This window comes from Conger conger, chromosome 11 (assembly GCF_963514075.1).
Source record: "Conger conger chromosome 11, fConCon1.1, whole genome shotgun sequence".
Classification (NCBI taxonomy): Eukaryota; Metazoa; Chordata; class Actinopteri; order Anguilliformes; family Congridae; genus Conger; species Conger conger.
Window position 1 is genome coordinate 45210087 of NC_083770.1, and position 26853 is coordinate 45236939.

At 48.7% G+C, this 26853-nt stretch overlaps 1 protein-coding gene across 1 annotated transcript; it reads right to left on the minus strand.

Moving 5' to 3' along the window:
* Window positions 1-2994: 2994 nt before the first annotated feature.
* LOC133140360 (phospholipase DDHD2-like) lies at window positions 2995-26581 on the minus strand. The gene is given in 21 exon segments (XM_061260260.1): window positions 2995-4747; window positions 5346-5514; window positions 6665-6760; window positions 7582-7752; window positions 8260-8362; window positions 8873-9028; window positions 11641-11697; window positions 11699-11806; window positions 13285-13332; window positions 13334-13381; window positions 13647-13769; window positions 14636-14703; window positions 15447-15655; window positions 16781-16922; window positions 18288-18377; window positions 18761-18881; window positions 19298-19387; window positions 20532-20719; window positions 22280-22472; window positions 25262-25518; window positions 26383-26581. Coding segments are annotated over 20 exon segments (2385 nt in total). The 5' UTR covers window positions 25394-25518; window positions 26383-26581; the 3' UTR covers window positions 2995-4674.
* Window positions 26582-26853: the final 272 nt, after the last annotated feature.

Sequence of the window (26853 nt, forward strand, 5' to 3'; positions counted from 1 at the left end):
AAGCAGGCAAGTGATGCAATGATAGGCCTTATATTTCTATAGTTATTCATTGCTGTCCCCAACAATTAGAAACTTAACCAGTAAAAAGCTCTTCAGGGAGCAGAGAATCATTTAACAGAGAGAATCATGGTCCTGCAGCCAAGCTAAATTATATTTTATTTTCCCTCACAAACATGGGCTACTGTATGTTAGGTAGTGACAATATACATTCCCTATCATTAGACCTGACGGATTAGGCATCATCAAGATTTCATCATCCACTATAATAATTCCTATTTTGATTAAACCCATGTGTGCTCACACCCAATGACTTATCCATTTCCAAGTGAACACGTAATTCTACTGGTTCACTGACACCATGTTCCAACCAATGTACTGAAGTCATTCGTTTTATCCCTTTATTTTGGTTATCTGAACTTTCTAGTAGTACACGGTTAATTTTTTCATGTTGTTTGATACGTTTGACTGCCTTTTCAACATTTCATTGCTTGATCAGGCCAATTTGTGATATTTCGTCAAAAAAATATCAATTAGGATTAGGCTGGCCAGAAGCCATTGGAGGAGGTTTTACTCTAAAACATTTGCAGTTTAAGCAGCATCTCAGCAATGTAAATATGCAGGAAATTACCTCAACAGAAATTCCAGAGGCATTGCTGCTAACACATTTCTGTAGCTTAATATTCATAATCGCTTTGAATTCCTTCAGTTCGCTGATATTGTCGTGGTTTAAGTCGGGCCCCTTTACACTGGCCACAGGACAGCTTTATAGTTTTGGCGTTCAGCACACTGAAGGAATTCCACAGTGGGCCAGCTTGAAGTCAGCCAGCAGATGAGAGAGATGAACCGCTGAACAGGGTCCAGCAGGTCTGTGCTATTCTGCCCCTCTCCAAAGCCAAGGTTTCCCTAGCCGTGCCCAAAAACCTGTCTGCCCAGAACACACCATTCCTCCAGCAAAACCAGGAAGAATGAACAGTACGTTCCTGAGTGTTATTCGATTACTAAAGGAAGCCCTGTTCAGACACAGGCTACCGTGTGAGGACTGTGCCAACACAAGGTCATAAGCAGAGTTACCACACTCACTTTTCATTTTGGGAAATATTCAAAGGATGCCTTTTTGGACAATTTGGCATTCCGCAAAATAGAAGCAAAGCATTTCCTTTCCTACAAGAAACAAAAGCAAAAGACTGCCCAGAAATACCATTGCTTATGCCAGAGTCCATAAGATTGTCAACAGAATAAAACTGACAGACGGATTTACACAAAAAGATAATACTGAAACCATGTTTACAGTGAAAGAAGGTTTCTAGAGTAAATACTAGAAGCGAGCTTCAGGTCTGTATTTAGTCTTTTCCATTTCATGGTTCAATACTTCAGAAACATACTAAAAGGTTGATTGTATGTGATCCCCCTGAGACCACAGGGAGTGTCATCCCCACTGCTCACACAACCTAAGAAATGTATGAAGGTGCTACAGGGAATTTTAACATTTCTCCAAGTCATATACTGGACGGCGCTCTTACTTGGAGAACCCAAAAGTACAAAGTAAGTATTTTGGGAGCTCTACATTCGCAGGCACAAAATAAATAAATAAATAAATAAAATAAAAAAGTCAAACCTAATGGTATATCTATAATGGGACTTCAAATTCCATACCGTTATGATGCGCACACATTACATTTGATGCACGTCCTTGACATGAAAGAGGAACCCATGTTGTGGAAAGTCAATCGAATGCAGTGCGATCTTTTTACCCGAATCCACGCCTTTCAATAATAAAAACTAACGTAATATGTAAGTAGGTCTATATATGGTCAAGACTACACTTTTGCAACCCTTCATGATTTTTTTGGTGGTGTGCTTCTTAAGGTCGTCTCGTGGCATGTTAAGAAAACTTGAGAAGGCGAATCGTTTAGTAGGCTACAGTAACAAAAAGCGCAACTTGATGCCAAAAAATGGATTTAAAACAATGCACAATGCTTTGCATAAAGCATAATGATACAACATGCTATGCGGTGGCATACTGAACAAGTTTGTAATGTGTTTAAAGTCTTACCTCTTAACTCCCAAAACGTTTTCTTCACCTGCCTCGCTTTAGAAAACAACAGACGAATCAAGGCAGATAGACTCCTTTACGCAGCTACACACTTAAGGAAACCTGTGGCTTCGGTTCTCCGAAAAACGTACCACCGCTTCGGAACCTGCTCTTTCAGAGAACGCCGCTGACCCTCTTCTTCGCTTCGTTGCCTCGCGCGTTTCCTTACGTAAGCTCGGAATTATCGCGGAGGAAGAGGGAGGGCCAGCGCGGTCAGTTTTTTAGTCAATATTATTGAAAAGCACGGGAGATTCTGTCATATTTGCCATATCTTAGTCACATATTAAAGAAAGCAATGAATTTTTTCCCTTTTAAATGACTTTTTATCCCTGGAAAGTGCGCGTCGCACCTGCAATATTCCACATATTTACACTTTTCACCTGCGTTTCAATAAAGACATGGTTATGAGTACTCATGTAATGTAAATTCCCATTTTAATCCCATCATAAGCAGGAAACTCTACCCTTCAGGTTATTAGCGATTTAAAAATGTAAAGTAGATGAGCAAACAGTGCTCAAGTTACATTTTTTTAAAGTCAATACTCTGGGGACAGAATGTATTTTCTCCTCAGATACGTGGTTTAAGCACACTAATCTCACTGTGAGGATAATACCTATGGGACCTAACCAACTTCTACTTTTAAATGCGTGCCTCCGTCCTTCAGCCGTTATTTAGTTACAATTATACCACATTACGGCCTCAATGCAGCTTCCAGATAGGCGTGGCAAAACTGCAGAGCCGCCCCCTTTCACTTCGTGTTCTCAAAGTGATTTGACGCTTTGACGAAACCTAGAGTACAGAACGACAAATGTTTTAGGAACAGGTGCAGTGAAGAACAGCAGGCCGGTTCTAAGGACTAGAAATTCAGAAAACGGAAAATAAATAAATAAATAAAAGACATGTATAGTTAATGTTTATTATGGCATACACAATATGTAAACATACTGTATGACACATGATAAATAAAGTTTTTTTGGTTTGAATACACAAAATAAAGTGCATATTGAGGGGGAAACATCCCTGCTACTGGAGGAAGGATGTGGAGTACAAGATGGTCTACTTACACATTTTGGAAAAGGGAAAAATGGTCAATGCAACCTCTACCCTCCAACCGGAGTTCTAGCGTTTCTTTCCTAAAAATGAAATGCACTACAGTTTTGAGAGACCGTCATAAACACAGAGTCCTGTTCCCTCACGCCCTTGGGGCCAGCAGGGGAACTCAACCTTCATCACCGTCACCATCATCATCACCACCATCCATCATAACACTCGGAGTGGAAGGTACACATATAACAGTAACTGTGGAGAATAGATACACATTCAAGCCGTGTTTTAGTCGAAGAGGGTGGAATGGATTAACTTGCGTTCTGCGGTTTTGAACGATCATTAAATAGAGACAAATTTATGCTACTATTTAACCTAACCACAGAGAATAGGTGGACCCGGGATCCTTATTGCCAGTTATGGTTTCATATGTTTGTTCTTTTGGCCAACTTAGATATTAGTAATGGGGAAACAGCACCTTAAACCACACAGGACAATGTTACAGTTCCCACGGGGGAATGAGAGCAGGGGCTTGAAATCAGAGCATCAGTACACAAGCAGCATTAACTCCATTGCTTGGCCCTGGGGAAGGCCATCTCACTGTAGCTTCCCCACACCCAACATGCACCCGGACTAGAGGCTACAAAAAAACACGAGCAAGGCCCATCCCCGAGGTAGCACAACAGACACGTCAGTCACTTTGTTCCACTATTTTCATATTAATTCCTTCAATAAGCAACATTAACATTCAAATTTTATTTGTTGAACCACTGATAATACCCTGAAGTAAAAGCAAAATAAAGACTAGGAGGTAAGAACATGGAATACCGGGTAGGGGAAGAACAGGGCATTATGGTTAATGTAGTTTCTGGGAAAGTGCTAAACACGCATGCGTAAGCTTCGTAGCAAAGAAAGTGCAAACTGCAGCAGACATGCTCCAGGAGGAGTCCAGGAGAACGCATTTCATGCAAAACAAACCTAAAGGAATCACCGAGGCCCCCCTGAGCCTGTACGCGCAAAACCACAGAAGAAGAAATGTACAAGAATTCTGCACTGGGAGAAAACTGAGAGAAAAACTGCACACCTGCGCTGTATCAAAAGGTTATGGCAGGGACTCGGATCAGTGTCAGATGAAACCGTTAGACGCAAAGTTCGACAGTCCGAAGACTCAGAAAGCCATCTGAATCAAACGCCATCCCCCAAAAAATACATGGCTGAAGAGTCTATAATGTAGAATTGTCAGAAGTGGTCTTATTGTGTAAGCAGTAGTAGTGTACTGATGAACGTCTTGAGATTTGGGCTCCTCAGAAGTTCACTCTGTCTGTACAGAACCCATTCTGCCCTCGTGTTCCCATGGAGAGGACAGGTAAGTTTCCATCGGTTGGTCAGAGAGGGCTGGAGGTTCAGCTCTTGGTTGGTCAGAGAGGGCTGGAGGACTGAATGACAGTCACGCCGAATGACACAGGGTGATCCGTAGTGAAAAATCAGTCGTATCTATGGTCCTTCATCCAGTCATTTCAGCCCCACGTCACCGTGTCCTACTGCTCGAAAACCACGCCCAGTTTCTCATAGATCTCCTTCAGGAGCAGGAGTGCCGTGTCCTCCGATTCCCTGCAAAACACAAAAACACAAAAACACACGTGACACCAGCCATGAGGAACACAGGAACATGCCTCAGCCTTCCCTTATCAAATTACTCTCTTATGGAATGCACTGCAATAAACTCTAAATATGGGGGGAAATATATTCCACAGCAATGTATTTTAAAAATATATACAAACAGTATATTGCAATATCCAAAAAAGAAATATAATTTTATAATCTATCCATATATTCTGAAGCTTTGCGAGATCTTGATAATAATACATTTAACTTCAATATATTTTCGATGAAAGTGTGAGTGCCCCTCTGTACTCTGGGTAAATTAAACTGGTGGCCTGTAGCGTAGTGGTTAAGGTAAATGGGAAACGCAAAGTCGGTGGTTCTAATCCCGGTGTAGCCACAATAAGATCTGCACGGCCGTTGGGCCCTTGAGCAAGGCCCTTAACCCTGCATTGTTCCAGGGGAGGATTGTCTCCTGCTTAGTCTAATCAACTGTACGTCGCTCTGGATGAGAGCGTCTGGCAAATGCCAATAATGTAATGTAATGTAAATGAAACTCTGTGAGAGCTCTCTCTGAGCTCTCTCTAAACTCCCCTGCCCCTCTCACCAGTAGCAGAGGTGGCTCTGGATGGCAAACAGGTACTCGTTGAAGCTCTCGATGGGCTTCTCCTGCAGCACGTAGTCGATTCGCCGGCCCCCGTTCAGCATCCCGATCTGGATGTTCTGCTCCTCGCTGGGCGTCTCCTGAGGAGACTCCGCCTCCTCCACCTTCACGCCTGCAGACACCGGGAGCGACAGCCAATCACGCGTCGAAGTAGGGCAGCGGGGTGGGGCTTCAGACCGACTACATACATTCAGCAAACCTTACCTCGTCTGTGAAAGCGTTAGCCGCCATTTTATCTGCGCTCGGAGGAGAGAGGACATCACTACGTTTGGTACAAAATGACCTCTGGAAACTACCCCCAGATTACGGACCGATCCAAGAACCGGTTTGAACAGGAAGCTGGAGCGCAGGTTCCGGTTGGTTCCCTGGCCGTCTCAGCCAACCGGACGCGACCTGTCGGTACTGACACAGGCCACAGACCCTGGCACGTCACAGAAAGGCTCGCCTCGCTGAATGCATGTACCCTTTAAGCAGTGGAGGAACATGAGCGATTTCACCCAGAGACGCAGCATGCGAGAAGCAGGCAGCAGCCAGAGGAACCTGCAGAAAGCCAGACCCCAGCAGGGTGTGAGTGAGGCGAGAATGAACCAACGGCTCCCAGGACACATTTCTGTACGGGCAGAAATAGTCAGTGCACAGAGCGCCGTGTACACGGTTTGTGAAACGTACAGCGCGTTTCACAACGGAGATGCCTTTCCCAACCAGGGAATCAAAACAAACAATGGCGTAAAGTGCAAGCTGAAAGAAAACGATGCGATAGTCCGCCATCAAATGACTGCTCGCACAGTGATGGAAGTGCACTTTATTTAAGGCAACAAAACGGGACTGGCCGGGAATTTACCTCCAGACCATTTCAGTATCGCACATATTAAACAGAATTCGTTCTACTGAGCAAGCTCTGTGAATATGAGCAAGAGGAATTTGATGATCTACGCGCTCTTGATTAATCTTCCTCTATTTCTTTGCCGTTCCCAGAGAGCTCATGGTTCTGGGAAGGTATTAATTCAGCATATTTGAATGCAATGAATTCACACTGTGTGCAAATTTCCGCTTAAATTAACTTTGCTTAGAGTAGACAAATCCCTAATGAAATTTCCAAGACTTAAGCCCATTTCTGCACTCAAAAGGCAAAAACATGTTTTATTGCCAGCAGGTTCCCGTTCGTGCTTGCCAAGAATAGATTATTTTCTTAAATAAAGCATTTTGACTGAGCTGGGGAGAAAACTCCGGTGCTAACGTTGCCGACGGGTTACCTGGCTTACCTTGGAAGTAATTCAAGTTAATTACTCTGGGCCAGTCCAGAATTTTTTTCCAAAAATCGGGCTTACACTCTTTCCGTTTAACCGATTCTTTCCCGGCTGAGCAACAGCAGAAAGCCGCCCCCATCGGACCCCAACGCAGCGACAAGAGGCCCACATGCAAGGATTACAGGAGGGAGGAGACACGGTTAGACACAGCCTAAAAGCACCCACAATGCCTTTCACCATAATCACACAGAGGCTGCAGCTGGTTAAACTGCCACCACCTTCATTTCAGTTACAGGTATTTAGTCAAAGAATTTAACTGGACGACTGCAAACGATGAATCACAGGAGTAGCTCACAGAGTATAATTGGCCCCAATCTAAGACGGAAAAACGCATTAATACGTTCATTTGAACAATGAAACCCAGTTTTACTCTTGTATGTATAGTTCTGGGAAACAATAAGACAGAACACCACTTTTTTTTTTTTAAAGAATCAGGGTTACACTCCACCAAATATAGACTGAAGTTTTCCTAAGACATGCTTATTTTCATTATCTATATATGGGTATATATTTGTTTCGTTTGCATTACTGAATCAATAACAACATTGTGTTTTTAGTACTTTGTCGCCGTGTTTAGTTTGCATAATTCAATCTGTAACAACATGCATTTTTGTGTATCTTCTGGTCATTTTGCAATAATAAATGTCCTGAATGTAAATATTTTTGTTTGGAATTCAAATCAGATGGTCAATAGTTCTTTTTACACAGACACACACTCATAAACTGCGGAGCTGAAATTTGACGCGGGGTCTTTGTGTTTTCTGGAGCTGGAGAACATGACAGATAAAAGCTCCCAGTGACGGACGCGGCCGGGCAGACGCGGGCCCGGACAGGAAGCAGGAAGCAGGAAACAGGAAACGGCCGCGCCTCACCGTCCGTGCTGTCGGGAGGCGACTCCACCGTCGCCGTTGCGCACTCCGCCTCGCCCACAGGGGGCAGCGCAGCGATGGGCAGGCGGGAGAAGGACTGCCACGCCGTGCGCAGAGAGCCCAGCACGTTGTTCTTCAGGTCTGTGCTCATCCGCGTGAGACTCTCCCTCAGCTCTGAGGGTCAGAGAGAGAGAGAGGACACGGAGCTATCAGAAACCACAGTGACAAACTATTAAAACTGTACTATAACCGCCATATGGGCCGTACAAACAACCTTTCATCTTTATTTCCTTTCATTATACCTAACGCGGTACTAAACAACCATGTCGCGTGAAATTATTCCGGGGAAAAAAAACATAATCACTGATATCTATTGGGTGTTGATAAGACGGCCAATCAGCAGCTTCTATGTGATCACGTGACTTGTTTGTCGCTCACATCACAGTAACAGAGCTGCTGTCAATTTACCTCCTCTAGTGAACAACACCACTTTTAACTGTGCACAAAACACCCATATTCATAACAGACTTCAGTACCAATTGCTTGTTGCCAGTGATGTCACATGATTTGGTCAAGCAAAGGTTGTTTACAAACTACAGGCACGGCTCCACAGCTCCACAGAGCAGTAAGACTGGAGCCCGGGGCGTGACCGGAGCAGGGTGTGGGCGGGCGTGGCCTCACCCAGGTGCATCCTCTTCCTGCCCTTGTGGTGCGGGATCAGCATGGGCTCAATCTCCACGTCTGACACGATCATGGGCTCGATCCTGTAGGCCACCGGGTCAAACTGCGGGAGGGAGAGAAACTGTTAGGAGGGGCTAACATCTGCAGGATCACCCCTGAGGAAGGGAGGGAGAGAGACCATGAGGAGAGAGGGAGAGAAACTGTGAAGAGGAAGAGAGGGAGACCGTGAGAAGGATAGAGAGAGAGAGAGAGAGTGTGTGTGAGAGAGAGAGAGAGAGAGAGAGAGCGAGGCGAGAGAGAGAGAGAGAGAGAGAGAGAGAGAGTGTGTGTGAGAGAGAGCGAGAGAGAGAGTGTGTGTGAGAGAGAGAGAGAGAGAGAGAGAGAGAGAGAGAGAGTGTGTGAGAGAGAGAGAGAGAGAGAGTGTGTGTGAGAGAGAGAGAGAGAGAGAGAGAGAGAGAGAGAGAGAGAGTGTGAGAGAGAGAGAGAGAGAGAGAGAGCGAGAGAGAGAGAGTGTGTGAGAGAGAGAGAGAGTGTGAGAGAGTGTGAGTGTGAGAGAGAGAGAGAGAGAGAGAGAGAGAGAGAGAGAGAGCGCGGGCGCTGGGCGGAGCCTCACCGGGTGGTAGATGTTGTAGAAGCTCTTGCAGGTGGGGAAGGTGTAGTTGGGGTCGATGCGCTTCAGGCCGCGCACCGTGAGGAACATGCCGATGGGCGAGCCGAAGGCGAAGAACACCTGCGGCTGGAAGGCCAGCTGGGGGTAGTGTATCGACACCTGGGGGCCACAGGACAGAGCGGGGGCCACAGCTCAAACACGGCCGTGACGCGTCTGAAACAGGGCTGTCAGCTGCACTGAACGGCTGGACACTACAAGACTGAGGCAACACAACTCTAACTTTGAGATTATTTCTGTATTTCCAGTCAGAAGTTTGGACACACCGCACCCTTTCTCTGCTATGTTTTATTTCCTGTCATCAATCAGATAAAGCAGAAAAGGGCAAGGTGTGTCCACACTGGTACTGTTTACTGAAGAATCATAAAAACGTCCATGTCACTGTAACATTTAATTGGAGGGAATAACTGTGTACTGCCCTGCATAAAAAGCAGTAGTTCTCTAAACCCATCACCTTATACAGTTTTTAAAAACCAAGCTATGCACCATTACACCATATTTATTATGGAATTATCATCCAAATATCAAGATGCACTGTACATACTGGTGCCTGTTTATCAAACATCAGATGGCAGCGGGACTGGGAATCTGTCCAATCACAGAGCAGGGAAGACTGTGCTCCAGCCTATCAAAGTTAGCGAGAGTCAGACCTCCCTAAAAACACAACTTGCATTGTGTGCAGCAGACCAAGGCAGCATTCACAAACAGAGGCAACAACACAAGATGACCAGCTCAAAACGAGCCAGGAAAGGTCACGTCATCCAATGAATTCACTCGCAAACCCATCGACACCAACTCAATCAGAGGCATCGGCACCAGCTCATGCCCTCTGTCCAATGGGGTGCAGCAATAGACGGCACAACATGCTCATATAAAACAGCTGCTGCAAGCGCAGAGCCACATTTTGAGCTGAATTCATCCCAGACAACGGACCATTCAGACAGTTAAAGTTATATCGAGGCAATGTTACGTGATGGAATGAGGTTATAATGAAACCACACGCAGACGTCAACACTGTGAACACCTGAAATACGCTCACACGTCACAGGGAGATGATTCCAGAGCAGATGGAGAAAGAGGCCCTTATTTGGAGCGAGGAGCAGGGTGGAGGCAGGATGGAGGACACGGACCCCAGAGAGAGGGCAGAAGGGGCAGGGTGGGGTAGCACAGAACCCAGAGAGAGGGCAGAAGGGGCAGGGTGGGGTAGCACAGAACCCAGAGAGAGGGCAGAAGGGGCAGGGTGGGGTAGCACAGACCCCAGAGAGAGGGCAGAAGGGGCAGGGTGGAGTAGCACAGACCCCAGAGAGAGGGCAGAAGGGGTGGGGCAGGGTGGGGTAGCACAGACCCCAGAGAGAGGGCAGAAGGGGCAGGATGGGGTAGCACAGACCCCAGAGAGAGGGCAGAAGGGGTGGGGCAGGGTGGGGTAGCACAGACCCCAGAGAGGGCAGAAGGGGCAGGGTGGGGTAGCACAGACCCCAGAGAGAGGGCAGAAGGGGCAGGGTGGGGTAGCACAGACCCCAGAGAGGGCAGAAGGGGCAGGGTGGGGTAGAGGCAGGATGGAGGACACGGACCCCAGAGAGAGGGCAGAAGGGGCAGGGTGGGGTAGCACAGACCCCAGAGAGAGGGCAGAAGGGGCAGGATGGGGTAGAGGCAGGATGGAGGACACGGACCCCAGAGAGAGGGCAGAAGGGGCAGGGTGGGGTAGAGGCAGGATGGAGGACACGGACCCCAGAGAGAGGGCAGAAGGGGCAGGATGGGGTGGAGGCAGGATGGGCACGCAGCACGCAGTGAGAGCAGCACACAGTGAAACACGGCACAGAATGGGAGGAGGCGGCACTCCAAAAACACAGATGGAGGAGGACGGGTGGACAAGGAGAGAGGGAGGAGTGGAAGGGGCTCTCTCCCCGCCTCCCCAGCTCAGAGCACCAACCTGCCCCATGGCCACGCCCCGATTCGGCTGTCCCGGCAGGCGAGGGGGAGCGGGGGGGGGTGGGGTGAGAGAACAGGAGGTCTGCGTTAGGGACCTGAGCCCCTGGCTACACTATGAAGCCCTACAAGCAACACATCGACCAATGCCACCAAAAGAAATTACAACGTAATAAAACAGAATGTAATCATATCATCTAATACAAGCAATGCTGGTCTTCAAGAACTAACTGTGACATACTCCCACAGATCAAAGCAAGATGCAGTGACTGTTCAAAATTCAAGTGGTAGCTTTTAATGAAATCTACTCACTATTTCTAAAACCATTTTCCTCAGTGTAGTAAAAGGTGATGGTTTACTTTCACAGAACTAAAAGGACAGCGCGACAGTACTTGGATTAGCCAACCAAAATGGGCCTTAAATGAAACTGCAAATGACTCCCCAGAAGATAAACAAAGATCTACCCTGAAGAAAAAAAAAAAACACCAAGCCCCATAATGCATCTGCAGTGTAGGGCTTCGGCCTCGGTGCACCTTGACAGCAGGGCTGGAAAAAAGATATTCTATGTACCCCCGCGATGGCTACATCGCGCAGCCCCACTTGGTAGCCATGCAGGGTGGGCCATGATGCTCATGCAGCTGCAGCTGAAGCGTTAGCGTTAGCGTTAACGTTAGCGGAGTTCCCAGCCTGACGAAAAACGCTGATCCACTCCAGACCGCTCTCGAGCCTCCACTGGTCCCGTGCACAGAGCGGTGGCTGAAGGGCCAGGTCCCGGTCCGTGCCGTTACCTGTCCGATTCCCACGTCGAAGTACTCGTAGTCCACGGCGCTGGTGGAGAGGGGCCGCAGGACGGGGTGGCGCCCGGGGCCGCCCCCGGGAGAGATCCGGAAGGTTCCGCTCCTCCCGGCTCGCCTGCAGGCCCGGGGCCAGGACCGGCACGCCCAGCCGGCACTCCTGAGGGGGAGAGACAGCGTTACTATATACAACCCCAAAACAGGGCTTTATCACAGAAACACACACACACACACACACACACACACACACACACACAACACACACGCAACACACACGCAACACCACACACACACACACACACAAGGCACTCCTGAGGGGAAGAGACAGCGTTACTATAACAACCCCCAAAACAGGGCTTTATCACAGAAACACTCACACACAACACACACACACACACACACACCACACTCACACTCACACTCACACTCACACTCACACTCACACTCACACTCACACACTCACACTCACACTCACACTCACACACACACGGCACTCCTGAGGGGGGGAAGAGACAGCGCTACACAACAGGGCTTTATCACAGAGACACACACAACACACCAAATACACCAAACACATACAACACACTCCCGGCACTCCTGAGGGGGGAGAGAAGCGTTACAATAACAACCCCCACAGCAGGGCTTTACAACACAACACAACACAACACAACACAACACAACACAACACAACACAACACAACACAACACAACACACAAACACAACACAAACACAACACACACACACACACACACACACACACACACACACACACACACACACACACACCAACCCGGCACTCCTAAGCGGGAAGACCCAGCGCTATAAAAAACCCAAAACAGGGCTCTATCACAGAAACACAACACAACACACACACACTCATACACAACACCCCACACACATAACACACACACCACATACACACACACACACACACACACACACACACACACACACACACACACAGCACTCCTGAGGGGGGAAGAGACAGCGCTACAATAACAGCCCACTACAGCGCTTTATCTCACACACCGTTTCCACATTCCAGCCCTAACCGCTATTGTCTGGACCCGGGGAGGGCAGGAAGCCTGGCTCTATCAGCGGACACATCTCCCCCTTCCCACAGCCCGCCCTGGGGCTGTCAGGATCTCCCCCTTCCCCACAACCCGCCCGTCAGGATCTCCCCCTTCCCCACAACCCGCCCTGGGGCCCTCAGGGTCTCCCCACTACCCCACAACCCGCCCTGGGGCCCTCAGGATCTCCCCACTACCCCACAGCCTGCCCTGGGGCCCTCAGGATCTCCCCACTACCCCACAGCCCGCCCTGGGGCCCTCAGGGTCTCCCCACTAACCCACAGCCACCCTGGGGCCCTCAGGATCTCCCCACTACCCCACAGCCCGGCCTGGGGCTACCAGGAGCCGTGTGTGGGGCCCTCAGGATCTCCCCACTAACCCACAGCCGCCCTGGGGCCCTCAGGATCTCCCCACTACCCCACAGCCTGCCCTGAGGCCCTCAGGATCTCCCCACTACCCCACAGCCTGCCCTGAGGCCCTCAGGATCTCCCCACTACCCCATAGTCCTCCCTGGGGCTACCAGGAGCCGTGTGTGGGGCTCGGGGGTATGAAAACACAGGTTCTCACCTGAAGGACTCTTCTCCTCCGGGTGAAACCCAGGATCTTCTTACGCGGGTCCCAGCGGGAGTCCAAGGTCCTTCAAATCGCTGTCTGAGCAAAGAGCCTGACCAGTGAGGAGAGAGAGGGAGAGAGAGAGGGAGAGAGAGAGAGGGGGAGCGGGGGGAGAGGGGGAGAGGGAGAGAGAGGGAGAGGGGGGAGAGGGAGAGAGGGGGGAAAGGGAGATCGAGAGAGAGAGAGAGAGAGAGAGAGAGAGAGGGAGAGGGAGAGAAACAGAGAGAGAGAGAGCGAGAGAGAGAGAGAGAGGGGTCAGAGTTTCTGTCTGAGGGTTTTTCTCTCAGGTCTGGGCCTGGCATCGGTCAGACACCCACCAGAGAGTCCAGGTCCATCTGCTCCTTCTTCAGCAGGGCCAGGTGTTCCTCCAGGCCCAGTGTGTGCAGAGCCTCCTCCAGGCTGGAGAAGTCCGGAGGGCCCGCCTCCCCGTTGGCTGTGCCCTGACAGAGAGGGAAGCACAAAGTGTTATGAAGGGAGACCGGCCGTACACCGTTTTAGTCTGTTTCACACTGCTGTGTGGAAAACAAAGCATGAGCGATTCTGTGTGTGAGTGTGTGTGTGTGTGTGTGTGTGTGCGTGTGTGTACGTGAATGCGGGTGTGTGTGTGTTTGTGTATGTGCATGCCTGAGTGTATGTGTGTGTACACTGCATGCATGTGTGTATATGTGTGTGCACACTGTATGCATGTGCGTGTGAGTGTATGTGAATGAGTGCGTATGTGTCTGCACACTGAATGCGTGTGTATGCGTGTGTGTGTGTGTGTGTGTGTGTGTGTGTGCATGAGTATATACTGTACGCATGTGTGTGCAAGTGTATATACCGTATGCATTTATTAAAAATCCTGCATGAAAGTCTGAAATTCTATTTGAATCCAGTCATGCCCTTCACTGATAAGGAGTTTACTGCAGCACCTCATCATTGGGCTAAACTGAGTCATGTTACTGCACTAACAGTAGATGGCAGCACTGAGCCCAAACCGTTACCATCAGCTGAATTAGTACAAACATCAAAGATTAAAGATTGGCACCATTTCATAAAGAAACCGTCGAAATAAGGCACGTCCCAAACGTCCTAATAAAAAGAGGAATGTTCAAACGAGGTCTGGAATCTGTTCACGCAGCAGACCCTATCTTTGTTGTACAGGTAGCAGTTGAAATCGTACTTCCCTCTCGGGTCTTTCAGCGCACTTATCCCTGGTTATGGGTATGCACTTTGTTGTACGTCGCTCTGGATAAGAGCGTCTGCCAAATGCCAATAATGTAATGTAATGTAATGTAGACCCTGAGACAGGACACCAGACACCTACCTGCTGACCACCAGCGTCACTTCCACTGGTTTTCTGGTTCGTCAAGAGGTCAAACAGGATGAGAGAGCCTGGGTGAAGAAAGTCAATCTTTCAGTAAATATTTCACATTTCTGTTTTTTAGCAAACAATGTTCACTACTTCCGTTGAAAACATAAACATGACGGTTGCACAAGGGACGACATTTTTGTCCAGGTAATTTTACGTGGGTAGGAAAGCCAGGGCATTCCGCCTCAACCGAACCCTACTGTTGCTTGTCAGATGTACTTGCTATTTCCAGGACAAAGGCACTTCAACAAAGGCACTAATGCACCGAGGCGAAGGGGAATTCAGCAGTAGGTTAATTCTCGGATGCCTAAGCATCAATACTAAACTGTGTCTCAGGGCACTCTCACGCCTGCCTCGCTTATTCCGTTTCAATCCAACCCCGGTGGGTTCCCCCCCTCCCCCGGTGGGTTCCCCCCCTCCCCCGGTGGGTTCCCCCCCTGCCCTGGTGTGGTTCTTTTGGGCAGGTGTGAATACAGCAGTAGAACCCTGGTCTGGACAAAAACAACCGTACCAGACCCGGTTGAGGCGGTGGTCTCGGTCCGGTTACAATCAAACTCTGGAGCGGATCATTCGCGGTGAGAACACGATCTGACCCAATTACAGGAAGCATCGTGCATTTTGGGTATAACCGGCTGCAGTAACAGGATAAAGAAAAGTTTTTGTTTTTGGTACATCCCAAATTCAGCAAACTATAGGCATGAAAGCGCCCTTAATAAGGCCCAGGGAGAGAGAGGTGGCGGGGGGAACGGCCTCAGGGGAGACCCACCCAGGCTGTGCCCAGCCACCGACACGGCCCCGGTGAACTGCGGGTGTCTCTGCTGGAACAGGTGGTACAGGCGGTTGACCTCGGAGGACACCGTGTCCACGATGGTCTGGCAGTACGTGGGGCTGTTGTAGAAGAAGAGGTCCAGCAGCGTGTCGTTGGTGAAGTGACGCAACCGACTGATGCTGGGGAGAGTGATCCTCTGAATGTCCCTGAGAGAGAGGGAGAGGGAGAGGAGGGAGAGAGAGGGAGGGAGGGAGAGGGAGAGGGAGAGAGAGAGAGAGGGGGGGAGGGGGAGAGAGAGGGAGAGGGAGAGAGGGAGGGAGAGAGAGAGGGAGGGAGGGAGAGGGAGAGAGAGGGGGGGAGGGGGAGAGAGAGGGGGGGGGAGAGAAAACGAGAGGGAGAGGGAGAGAGAGAAGGAGAGGGAGGGAGGGAGAGAGGGAGAGAGAGAGAGAGGGGGGGGAGGGGGAGAGAAAAGGAGAGAGAGGGAGGGGGAGAGAGAGGGGGCAGGGAGGAGAGAGGGGGAGAGGCAGGGAGTGAGAGAGAGAGATGGGGAAAGAGGGAGGAAGAGAGAGAGCAAGAGAGTGAGAGAGAGAGAAAGGGAGAGGGAGAGCGATAAGGAGAAAGGAAGATGGTACAGCTACTGTTACACCTTGTCCATTGAGTTACGCTCAGTTTACAGCACCTTTTATGAACTACAGGCCAACACCACTCTCCTATATCCCCCAACCTCCTAATTAAAGAGGACCACCAGCATGTTCTCCATTCCATCAGGAGAAAAAGACAGGCAGTGTGGATAGGAGTACACAGTGTGGATAAGAGTACACAGTGTGGAGGCAGTGTGGATAAGAGTACACAGTGTGGATAAGAGTACACAGTGTGGAGGCAGTGTGGATAAGAGTACACAGTGTGGAGGCAGTGTGGATAAGAGTACACAGTGTGGAGGCAGTGTGGATAAGAGTACACAGTGTGGAGGCAGTGTGGATAAGAGTACACAGTGTGGAGGCAGTGTGGATAAGAGTACACAGTGTGGAGGCAGTGTGGATAAGAGTACACAGTGTGGAGGCAGTGTGGATAAGAGTACACAGTGTGGATAAGAGTACACAGTGTGGAGGCAGTGTGGATAAGAGTACACAGTGTGGATAAGTGCACACAGTGAGGAGGCAGTGTGGATAAGAGTACACAGTGTGGAGGCAGTGTGGATAAGTGCACACAGTGTGGATAAGAGTACACAGTGTGGAGGCAGTGTGGATAAGAGTACACAGTGTGGATAAGAGTACACAGTGTGGATAAGTGCACAGTGTGGAGGCAGTGTGGATAAGAGGCAGAGGTCTTACTCATCCACCCCAGTGGCGTCTCCGTGCAGGGCGCTGTGCCAGTTGACTGGGAGGAACTCCACACGCCCGATCTTCTGCTCGTCCTGGGCCTTTTTGAAGTGCGTGTTGAGCAGACTGAGAGAGGCGCTCCTGAAGTCATTCACTGCAGAGAGAGAGGGAGGAGGGGGTAATAACAGCAGCGTGTACCAAGTGTGCTCAGAGATGCACATTTCAGCTGTTAAAACACAGAAGTGTTTGTACCTCAGAGTAATTTCAACACTTTCTATTGCATGTAAATTGCATGTAAAATACAGTCATCACACTCCAGGATCGACTGGTACATATTCGTTATGAGGCAGCCAGGAACTCAGAACTTTAGCTATTCCACGAGTGAAATAGCGACAAGATCAAATGGTCATTGGAGCTTTGAGTTAATGCGTCAGAGGGGGATCAAATCATACACTCAGTGAGCACTTTAATAGGTAGACCTGTACACCAGCTTGTTATTGCTAATATTTAACCAGCTAATCATGTGGCAATAGCAAAATGCATAAAAGCATGCAGACATGGTTGAGAAGTTTAGCTGTTTTTCAGACCAAATGTCAGAATGGAGAAGACATGTGATCGAAGTGACTTTGACCGTGGAATGATTGTTGGTGCCAGATTTTAGTATCTCAGAAACTGCTGATCTCCTGGGATTTTCACGCACAACAGTCTCTAGAGTTTGCAGAGAATGGAGCGAAAAAAACCCTGAATCCAGGGAGCAGCAGTTCTGCGGGCCTTGTTAATGAGAGGTGAGTGGAGAAGGGCCAGACCCGTCGAAGCCAACAGGAAGGTGACAGTAATGCAAATAACGACACATTACATTACATTACATTACATTATTGGCATTTGGCAGACACTCTTATCCAGAGCGACGTACAGTTGATTAGACTAAGCAGGAGACAATCCTCCCCCTGGAGCAATGCAGGGTTAAGGGCCTTGCTCAAGGGCCCAACGGCTGTGTGGATCTTATTGTGGCTACACAATTATTGTGGCTTATTGCGGCTTATTGTGGCTGCACCCTACATTTTTTTAGGGTGAAGTCATTCTATGCCTGAAGAAAACAGTGGCTGTCCATAATCCACAGTACACACATTATTGTGGCTACACCGGGGATTGAACTACTGGCCTTGCGTGTCCCAGTCATGTACCTTAACCACAATGCTACAGGCCGCCTTGAGGCCGCATACAAGAGTGGTATGAAGAGCTTCTCTGAACACACAATGCGTCATACAGGATAGGCTACAGCAGTAGAAGTCTAAAAAATAAATCTAATAAATACCTAATAAAGTGCTCAGTGAGTGCATTTGTTATTAGGAATTAGGTCTCTCACCCTCTCCAGGAAAAAATCTTTGGCATTACCATTGGCTTTCAATGGATATTACCGGCCCAAGCAGGCACTTAGCTATGGTAGTGTAAGAGGGGTCTGACTCCCAGGCTGATAAAAGGGGTCGGGGGTCGGGGGTCGGGGGTCAGGGGTACGCACCACACTGGATGATGCTGCGGAAGCGCAGATCGCAGGCAGGGCCGATCCCGTGCACCATGAACACCAGGTGGTCCACCGTCTCCGGTTCCCCTGGAGACCGGGCGACACGCGACACGACACGCTGACCGTCACTCGCATGCACACAGAGCCCCGCCCACATCCCCGCAAGCACCGCCTCCCTCTGAGCATCATCAAATACACACGCTTCATTGGTTGTTCACGTCAACATAGCAGCGAATCACTATCTGCTGCCTTCAGTGGTGCAGAATCAAACTCCCCTGGACATATCAGCACATCACACAATTCATGTCTAAAAGCATTCAGAGGAACGGTGACATGAGTCACAATATTGTGGGGGGAAGTCTATTAGTTAACTGCATCACAGTATTTCAGCCTGGAGGCAGTAACACTCCGCTGCAGCTATACACACCGATGCATTGTGGGAACGGGCGAGAGAGCTGAGGGCTGCTCACCGTCGGGGATCTCCACGACGATGTTCTCGATGCCCCTCTTCACAGTGCGGGGGCGGGTCTGCTCGGAGGGCGACGACACCCACTCCTCCTGCATGCTGATTGGCTGGTACTGCATGATGAGCTGAGAGCACAGGAGGAGGAGGAGGAGGAGGAGGGGCCACTTGTTGGTGCTGCAGTGATCACGTAAACTACAGCTGTGCCACGAATCTCGCTTATCAGCTGGGTCTGTGAGGCGGGGTTTGTTAAGCAATCACATTCCATAAACCCCATGACTTCACTCAGAAACCTTCTACGTCCAAGTCCAATAACAGAGGACAGTATACAGGCTATCCAGGGCAATCGCCTCAGTTCAAAGTAAACAAAAAGACCCCCAGGATTTCCATTCTAAAACGGGTATTCCTAACGCACACAGCATTTGATGATTATATTGCGGTTCCGGCACGTATCTAACATGGTATAGAGATATAGGTGGGACTGGTGCACTCAGGTGAAAGATGGCAGAGCCTGCCCACCTGTTTGGGAGGCGGGGAGTCTCACCTTGGGGTTGTGCAAGATGACGGTTTCTCCGGTGGGAAATTCAAGCCTCCTCTTCCATTCATCCAGAGTCACTGCAATCATGTAGGCATCCTGTGAAAACAGGAGTTTAATACAGTAATACAGATCTCAAAAAAAGTGCACAAAAATCGTGCTAAAGAGGATTGTGCCAAGGGGAAAGACTAAAGAAGGCAAATTGAGATCAATTACATATTCATTTCTCTATAATACAATAGGTAGCATCTCCTCAACTAGAATACCCCCCTAGTCGATAGCCACCATTTTGGCTCAAACACTTTTCACGTTTAAACAGGCCTATTTGAAAGCACCCATCATCTAGTCGCACCGTGGTCTCCAGTACAAAGTGGTTTAACCCACTTTCACGGAAAAAACAGCTTTTTACTGGTTGCATAACACCACAGTTATTTTGTTTCATTAATGTCTTCTATAACATAAGTTTCTCCTCAGTTATACACCGTTGACATCAACAGTAAATACTTGGATGCACTTCCTCAGACGCCAGGTTGTTTGAAGAGAGCATGAGTAACTTGCGGCAGAAGATGCCACGGTGAATATCTGGTGAGAACCATCTGTCGGTTTGCACGGAAAAGTCAGAATGAAACCATCTGCTTTTAGCACAAGCGATTGAGTCCATGTGGGATTTCATTCAATCTACATTAGGATAGGATATGAACAGACCCCCCAGGGGCTGAGATTATGAAGCAGGATTACTGAGTTAGCCTGATTTTACTTGGTTATCCAGCAAACTCAGTATTTATTTATTCATGAACCTCTATTTATAGAGGGTAAGTTGACTGAGCACTCTTTTGCAGCAATGCCCTGTTAAGTACCCTAACCTGCATGTCTTTTTATCGTGGGAGGAAGCCCACACAGAGAACATGCAACCTCCACTCAGAAAGGCCCAGGCCGGGATTCAAACCCAGGCTTCTGGCTGAGAGGCAACAGTGCTGCCCACTGTGCCACCGTGCTGCCCAGTAATCCTGCTTTACATTTACATTTTAGCTATTTGGCAGACGCTTTTAATCCAAATATTATATTATCCTTTCTATTACTACTTTCTCCAAAGGAGGCGAGAATATTTGCCAATTGGGAAAGAAAATGTAGCTTGTCAAGCAAAATGCAACAGAGTCATATTTTCTACTGAATATAAAAAAAGATCACAAGACTAAAGCACTGAGCACCACTCTCCCTCAGAAGCTCCGGAGGCCGGTCTCACCTCCAGGGCCTCGCTGAACTCCTCGGGGTAGGGCATGTAGCGGCTGTCCTTGTCCCCTTTGTAGAACCAGGTGCACCTGCGCACCTCGGAGGGGGCCTGCTCCCAGTACACAGCGTAGCGCTTCCTCTCCCTCAGCTTCACGTCGTAGCGCTCGCCCTCCGTGGCCACCACCACCTCCTCCTTCCCACCTGACACGGCAGCCAATGGCACAACAGCACAGGCGTCTCAATCCCTCCCTCTGCCCGGCGCTCATTTCAGTAACCAATCACGTCACTGTACTGGTTTCAAACCCATTACATTACATTACATTACATTACATTACGTGGCATTTAGCAGACGCTCTTATCCAGAGCGACGTACAACAAAGTGCAAATCAATCACAAGAACAAGTGCAAAAGTAGACCTGAGAGGACAGTACAGTTCCGAGTCCTAGTGTAAACATACAGAAGTTCAGAACCCTTGAAGAGTACAATCAACTTTCAAACTAGCATACCACTGTTGGCAGCTAGAATACAACAACAGCCAATAAAAACAACAATACCCATACAACCCAGCTCCAAAGGAACCAATTACAACAAAGTATTTTAGTCTTATCATCAGACTGAAAATATTATTTTGGTCTTATACTTTACTTTGAGAATATTTGCCAATTGGGAAAGAAAATGTAAATTGTCAAGCAAAATGTTTTCTAATATTTTCTAAAAAGACTAAAACACTTGTTAAGACAGGCTTTTCTCCAGTGAAATCAGCAACACTATCTTAACCTCAGCCCATTTTTGACTTAAATAGAATAAAACATTGATCCTTGCCATCCATTGCATAACCTTGAAATGGCAGCCAAGTTTTTACAACACTCAACATATTAAATCCACCACCAAGTTTCTACTCTGTGCTGTGTATGAAGGTCACATTTTAATCCAAGTAGGTTCACTCTCAGAGGGCCTGAATGTACAAATGGAGGAACAGAACTGTGAGCGTGAATGTGTGTCACAGGTGGAATATTCTCTGGCCTGGATTCTGGAGCCACTCGGCTGCACTGATAGGCCGCAGACCACCAGTGTCGTGTCACGATACTCCTCCCTCCCACACAGATTATGACACGGGAGCCGGTCAGCTGAGTATCACGATGTAAACATCACTCTGCTATGTACAGCAACACAAGTATGTGACATCAGACACCGAGACCCAGCCACAAAGCTCCGCTCAGTCGCAGACGCCAAAGGAATAAGTTCTAAGTTCGGCCCTACCAATCACACTACGCAGCAGCGGTAGAAACTGCCTGTTGGCTATTGGCACTTATTTTACAGTGACACCTATAACATGATTTTATGGCCTGAAATGGCAGGTGGGTCATATGACGTCCCGCATACTTACAGGACTGCAGGCCGTGCTTGGGAACAGGGACTCAGAATACACTGCTGGTAAACAGACATCTCACCCCTGCTAAAACGATTTCCCGGAGTCCGACCAGAAGGGAGGGGGAAAGTTGCCAGAGAAGCCGCCCAGGCAAATTATGCAACCTGGGGGGGGGGGGGGGGCTTCCCTGGCAAGTTTGCGGTCCCTCTTTTAGCGACAATTCAACAATTCACAGTGGGATAATGCAATGTAATGGATAATGCACATTTCTCAACTTCACTGCCTGCTGCGGAGCTGATTTGTGACCGTTTGTGACCGTTTGTGGGTATCTGGGGGTTTGTGGGGGGTCTTTGGGGAGAGGTGAGACGGGCGCCTGTGCCAAAGCCACTCACCCGCCCCGCTGGCCTCCTCCAGCCTCTGGGAGTCCTCGCGGCTGAAGGGGAGCCAGGAGTCCTTGGCGTCGGCCCGGCGGCAGTAGAACCAGTGGGGCAGGACCGCCTCGTACTCGGGCGGAACCGCGTCCATGTCGATGATCTCGAAGGAGCCGGTCGAGGACGGCGAGGTCTCCTCCACCCTGGGCGCGTTCTGTAACCGCGTCAGCGAGACCAATCCCTGGTTATGGGTATGCACTTTGTTGTACGTCGCTCTGGATAAAAGCGTCTGCCAAATGCCATTAATCTAATGTAATGTAATGTATATAGCGCCCTTATCCAAAGCGCTGTACAATTGATGCTCCTCATTCACCCATTCATTCATACATACACTCACACACCAACGGCGATTGGCTGCCATGCAAGGCACCAACCAGCTTTTGGGGGTTTGGTGTCTCGCTCAGGGACACTTCCCACACGCCCAGGGCCTGAGCCAATGTCGCCTCAATCAAAAACGCGGTCACCGCACCAACCCTCCCCAAAACCAGCACCGCGGGCCCCTGGGGAGAGAGGCTCCGGACGGGCGGGGAGGCCTTCCTTCCTGCCTGGCTGTGCGGGTACTGGAGGAAAGGGAGCTGCAGTGTGATGACATAAAAACTGGGCATGCGGGATGGGAGTGTACCAGCTTCCCAAAGTGAAAACAGTCAGTGTGACACAGCACCAAGCCAACAGACATCACAACTACAGGAAATAACTCGACGAGCGGAAAGCTCGGCGTTTCCCACATTGTTATATAATGTTTAATGCAAACCAAAAAGAGAAAAAGAAAAAGCCAAACAGGCGTTTTAAAGTCCAATGTCACTAAAGTATTTATGTCACAGAACTCAACAAAACAAGCAAATTTATCAAGACATTTACTCAACGACTGCCTTTTCTATGAGACGACGACACACAAGTTGTTTTCCTACATTCTACAATAGACGGAAAATTACATCAAGACGTTAAATACACGGCTACAGCAGTTCAAACGGTTGAGTGAACATTCTGCACTGCAACAAAGGATCAACTGACACTGAAGCTGTCACTTTCATCTGACACATTCAGACCTGTTTCAGCATTCCCATTGATAAAAAAAGCAACAGGACCAGCCGGTATGACACGCTTTCATTCACCTACGTACAGCATCCGAAGCCCAAGCAAGCAACTCGGCAACACACCTCTTCTACACAGGTCTTTTTTTGAGTCCAATCCACTTCTTATCGCAGGACAGAGAACAGCACGCCGCTCCGTCAACCAGCGACCGGAGGCGAAGAAGCCGGGATGAGTCCACATCCACCTCGGCGCGCGGTCAAACAGCCGGCGAACAATCGGCGGATTCTTGCGTGTCGACGAGCGGCTTTAATAATTAAAACCGTCTCGTGGCGCAGAGCGCAGAAGCGCTGAGAGATCGGGAGGACGCGGGCACCAGAAGACGGGACAGAAACACAACCCACCGCCCCCCCCCTCCGAGCCTGACAAAGCAAGGCCTTATTCTGCCCCAAACAATGCGCTTTATTTCGCTGCTGCCCTGCACAATGACTGACCCTACTGCAGGCACCGCCTGTGGGGGTACAACACCCACAACCCAGCCGCAACGTCTCCACACCTTTTCTTCAAGGAGTCAGTTTCACCATGTACTTTGCATAGAAGCTTGCGTCCATACCAAGTGCAGCCATGCGTACTTCAGTCACAACAGCGCTAAGCATAAGGCTAAAACTAAAACTAAAACTGTACCTCAATGCGGCCTCTGTTTACGCTCCTCCAGCTCCCAAAACCTCCAAAACGCTTGGACCTGTGCCGACTCTTCCCTGAACACGGAAATGTTAGAGCCTGGTGCGTACATGCACATCTCTCTCATGGAAACACCAAGAGGGCGTACAGTGATGGAACGTCATTATTTAATCAGCCCATGTGTTCCTCATTACCCCACCAATCTCAGCTGCAGGCTCCTGAATACCACCACGGTTAGCTAATCTGCCCTGCTTTTCCTGTGTGTCCCACTGCAGAGAACCGTTTAAAGAAGCAAAGAGCCATGTTCCGTTCCCAGATACTATCGAGTAAAACCAGGATGCCTTCCATTCCACAGGAAATGTACCACGCGGTTGGCTGTCCCTTCATTTTTTTATATACTGTATGTATCTCTTACATATCTGTTAAACGATGCATGATACCACGTCTACAGTTATTCATTTTAATACACAAAGACTGCCTAAAGGAAGTATGTGGGAAACTGGAAACGTAAGTGCGTAAAAAGGCTAAATCCTGGCCCAAGGTTGACGGAGAGACCCAGCTGCATGCGGTGTAAGGAAGCAGTGAGACATTTGCAAATGTACTTCATCATGTCGACAGGGCAAAATTACACGCGCGTCATCTGCAGCAGAGAACATGCCACCATCGTACCACTGTGTCACCACAGCTTATACATTTCAACAGCAGTCCTGTGGAACTCATGACCAGGAACAACAGAAATTTCATTAGGCTAGCACAGCAATATGAGAGAGATGGCATACAAACATATGAAGAGGCTAAAACCTGTGTTTGGGCTATGGTACAGATGTGAAACACTAATCCGTTCAAAAAAAGAGTGAATAGCCTGGAAGCTTAGTTACCTCTTCCTCTCTGGGACACAGACGTGTATCCAATGCAAATGTGACAAATGGCCAAATCAATTCACCACCACCACTACCACTACAAACCCACGAGTGTTCCTATGGCATACAATAGATTAAAACCTTTTCGGGTTTACACAAGAACACACACGACATACAAACTAGTATCCAGCACACGCCTGGACTTGAACACCCTGAGGGTTACAGCCTGTTCTATGAGAGAGAGAGAGAGAGAGAGAGGGAGAGAGGGAGAGGGAGAGGGAGAGGGAGAGGGAGAGGGAGAGGGAGAGGGAGAGGGAGAGAGAGAGGTAGGTAGGTAGGTAGGTCACAGGTCAGAAGTCAGAAGTCAGCTCACCTGCTCAGAGGAGGTGGAGGCGTGAGGCTGAGGGCCTGGAGGAGATTGTCCCGGCGGATTAGAGAGATCTTCCACCGTGATCCTCGGAGCGGGCTCGGGCGGCCCGCCCAAAGCCTCAGCGCTCTGGGACATTGTGTAATCCGATTGAAGCGCTTTTAGATCCGATATGGGCTTTAGGCTATCTCCAGGCGCCCTGGACAACTCCGCTCCCTGAAGACAGCTTGGTGGAACAGGCCCTCCTAGTCACCTAGGGAGGGCTGAACGGCAGGAAAGAGTCAAAACAAAACACAACCCTGCTGTACAATCAAGCAGCTCTAAATTACCAGCGACCAGCAGTTTCAAAACAGCTTGTGCTTGTCAAACCATGTTGAGTGGGGGAGTCTGAGCTGATCAACCAGCTACCAGCCGTCAAAATTTAGCTCTGGGTTTTGCTTTAATCTATAGAACTGTATCCAAACAGCAAGATTCATTCCATAACTAAACAATACAGGTTAAAATATATGAATTCCTGTGTGAATCACTACGTTTGTTTTAATTCAAATAATTTTACACTTTCGTTGCAAAGTGCAAACTAATAGCTTCTGGAGCCCTTGAAGTTGATCCACGTTATTGAAAATGATTTTATAGAAACATGACTGACTAAAGTAATTACTAGCGTAGACCTCACGAACCAACGTTCACTTGCTGCTGTGTTTGTCAATTCGCAAAATACAACCTTAGCTAGCTATAGCTATAACGTTGGCTAAATAGCTAAACCTGTCATGAGCTCGTTAAGTGAGTGGGTGCGAGCGCTGTTAACACCAGAGTTGACATACAACAAACTTAACTGTCAGGCCTTTCAGTTTTGTATTTGTACTAGCAAGCTAACGTTAGCTAATTATCCGGTAAGCCAGTTAGTTAACGAGATACCTTCCACAAGTTTACCGTTCATCAGTTTCAAAACGTTGTCATTTCCAACTAGGGTCGGACATCCTGAATAGTAGAACTAGCCACCGACCTACATTTCCATACAAAAAACCTGGAACATAGCTAACACTAGTTAGCTAGCTAACATCCAACCGTCTAGCTATGACATAATGTTACATTGGCCACTGACGTGACATCAACAACATTCAACTAACCTGATGAAGGACGAAAGGGACTAAGGTTTCATTTGCCGTCTTTACTGCAAGGTTGTATCAAGGACTGAATCGCTGATATCTATTCGGTTTTACTCAGGGTGCATGGTTGTTACATGGACGAAACTCGAAGGTTAGCTGACTTGCTGGCTGGCAACATAGCTAATTGTGCTAAACTGTGCAGCAGCAGTCTGGTCAGAGCTGTACGGCTGCGCGTAACATTCTGGGGCATCACATGCTAACGTTAAAGGGCCAACCACTGAGAATTGCGATGAGGTCATTTCTATCAGCTGATTTACGCCAGTTTGACCAACTCAAACCACGATCTGCAGTTGCGAAATGATTATGTTTACGACATACCAACTTCTGTTGTGAAAGAAGGTCAACACAATACAATGGCATCACAGTAATCCAAAGCATGGGTTACTTATTTTTTCAGGGAAACGTTGCAGGAAAACCCCCGTGTGTGCAGTA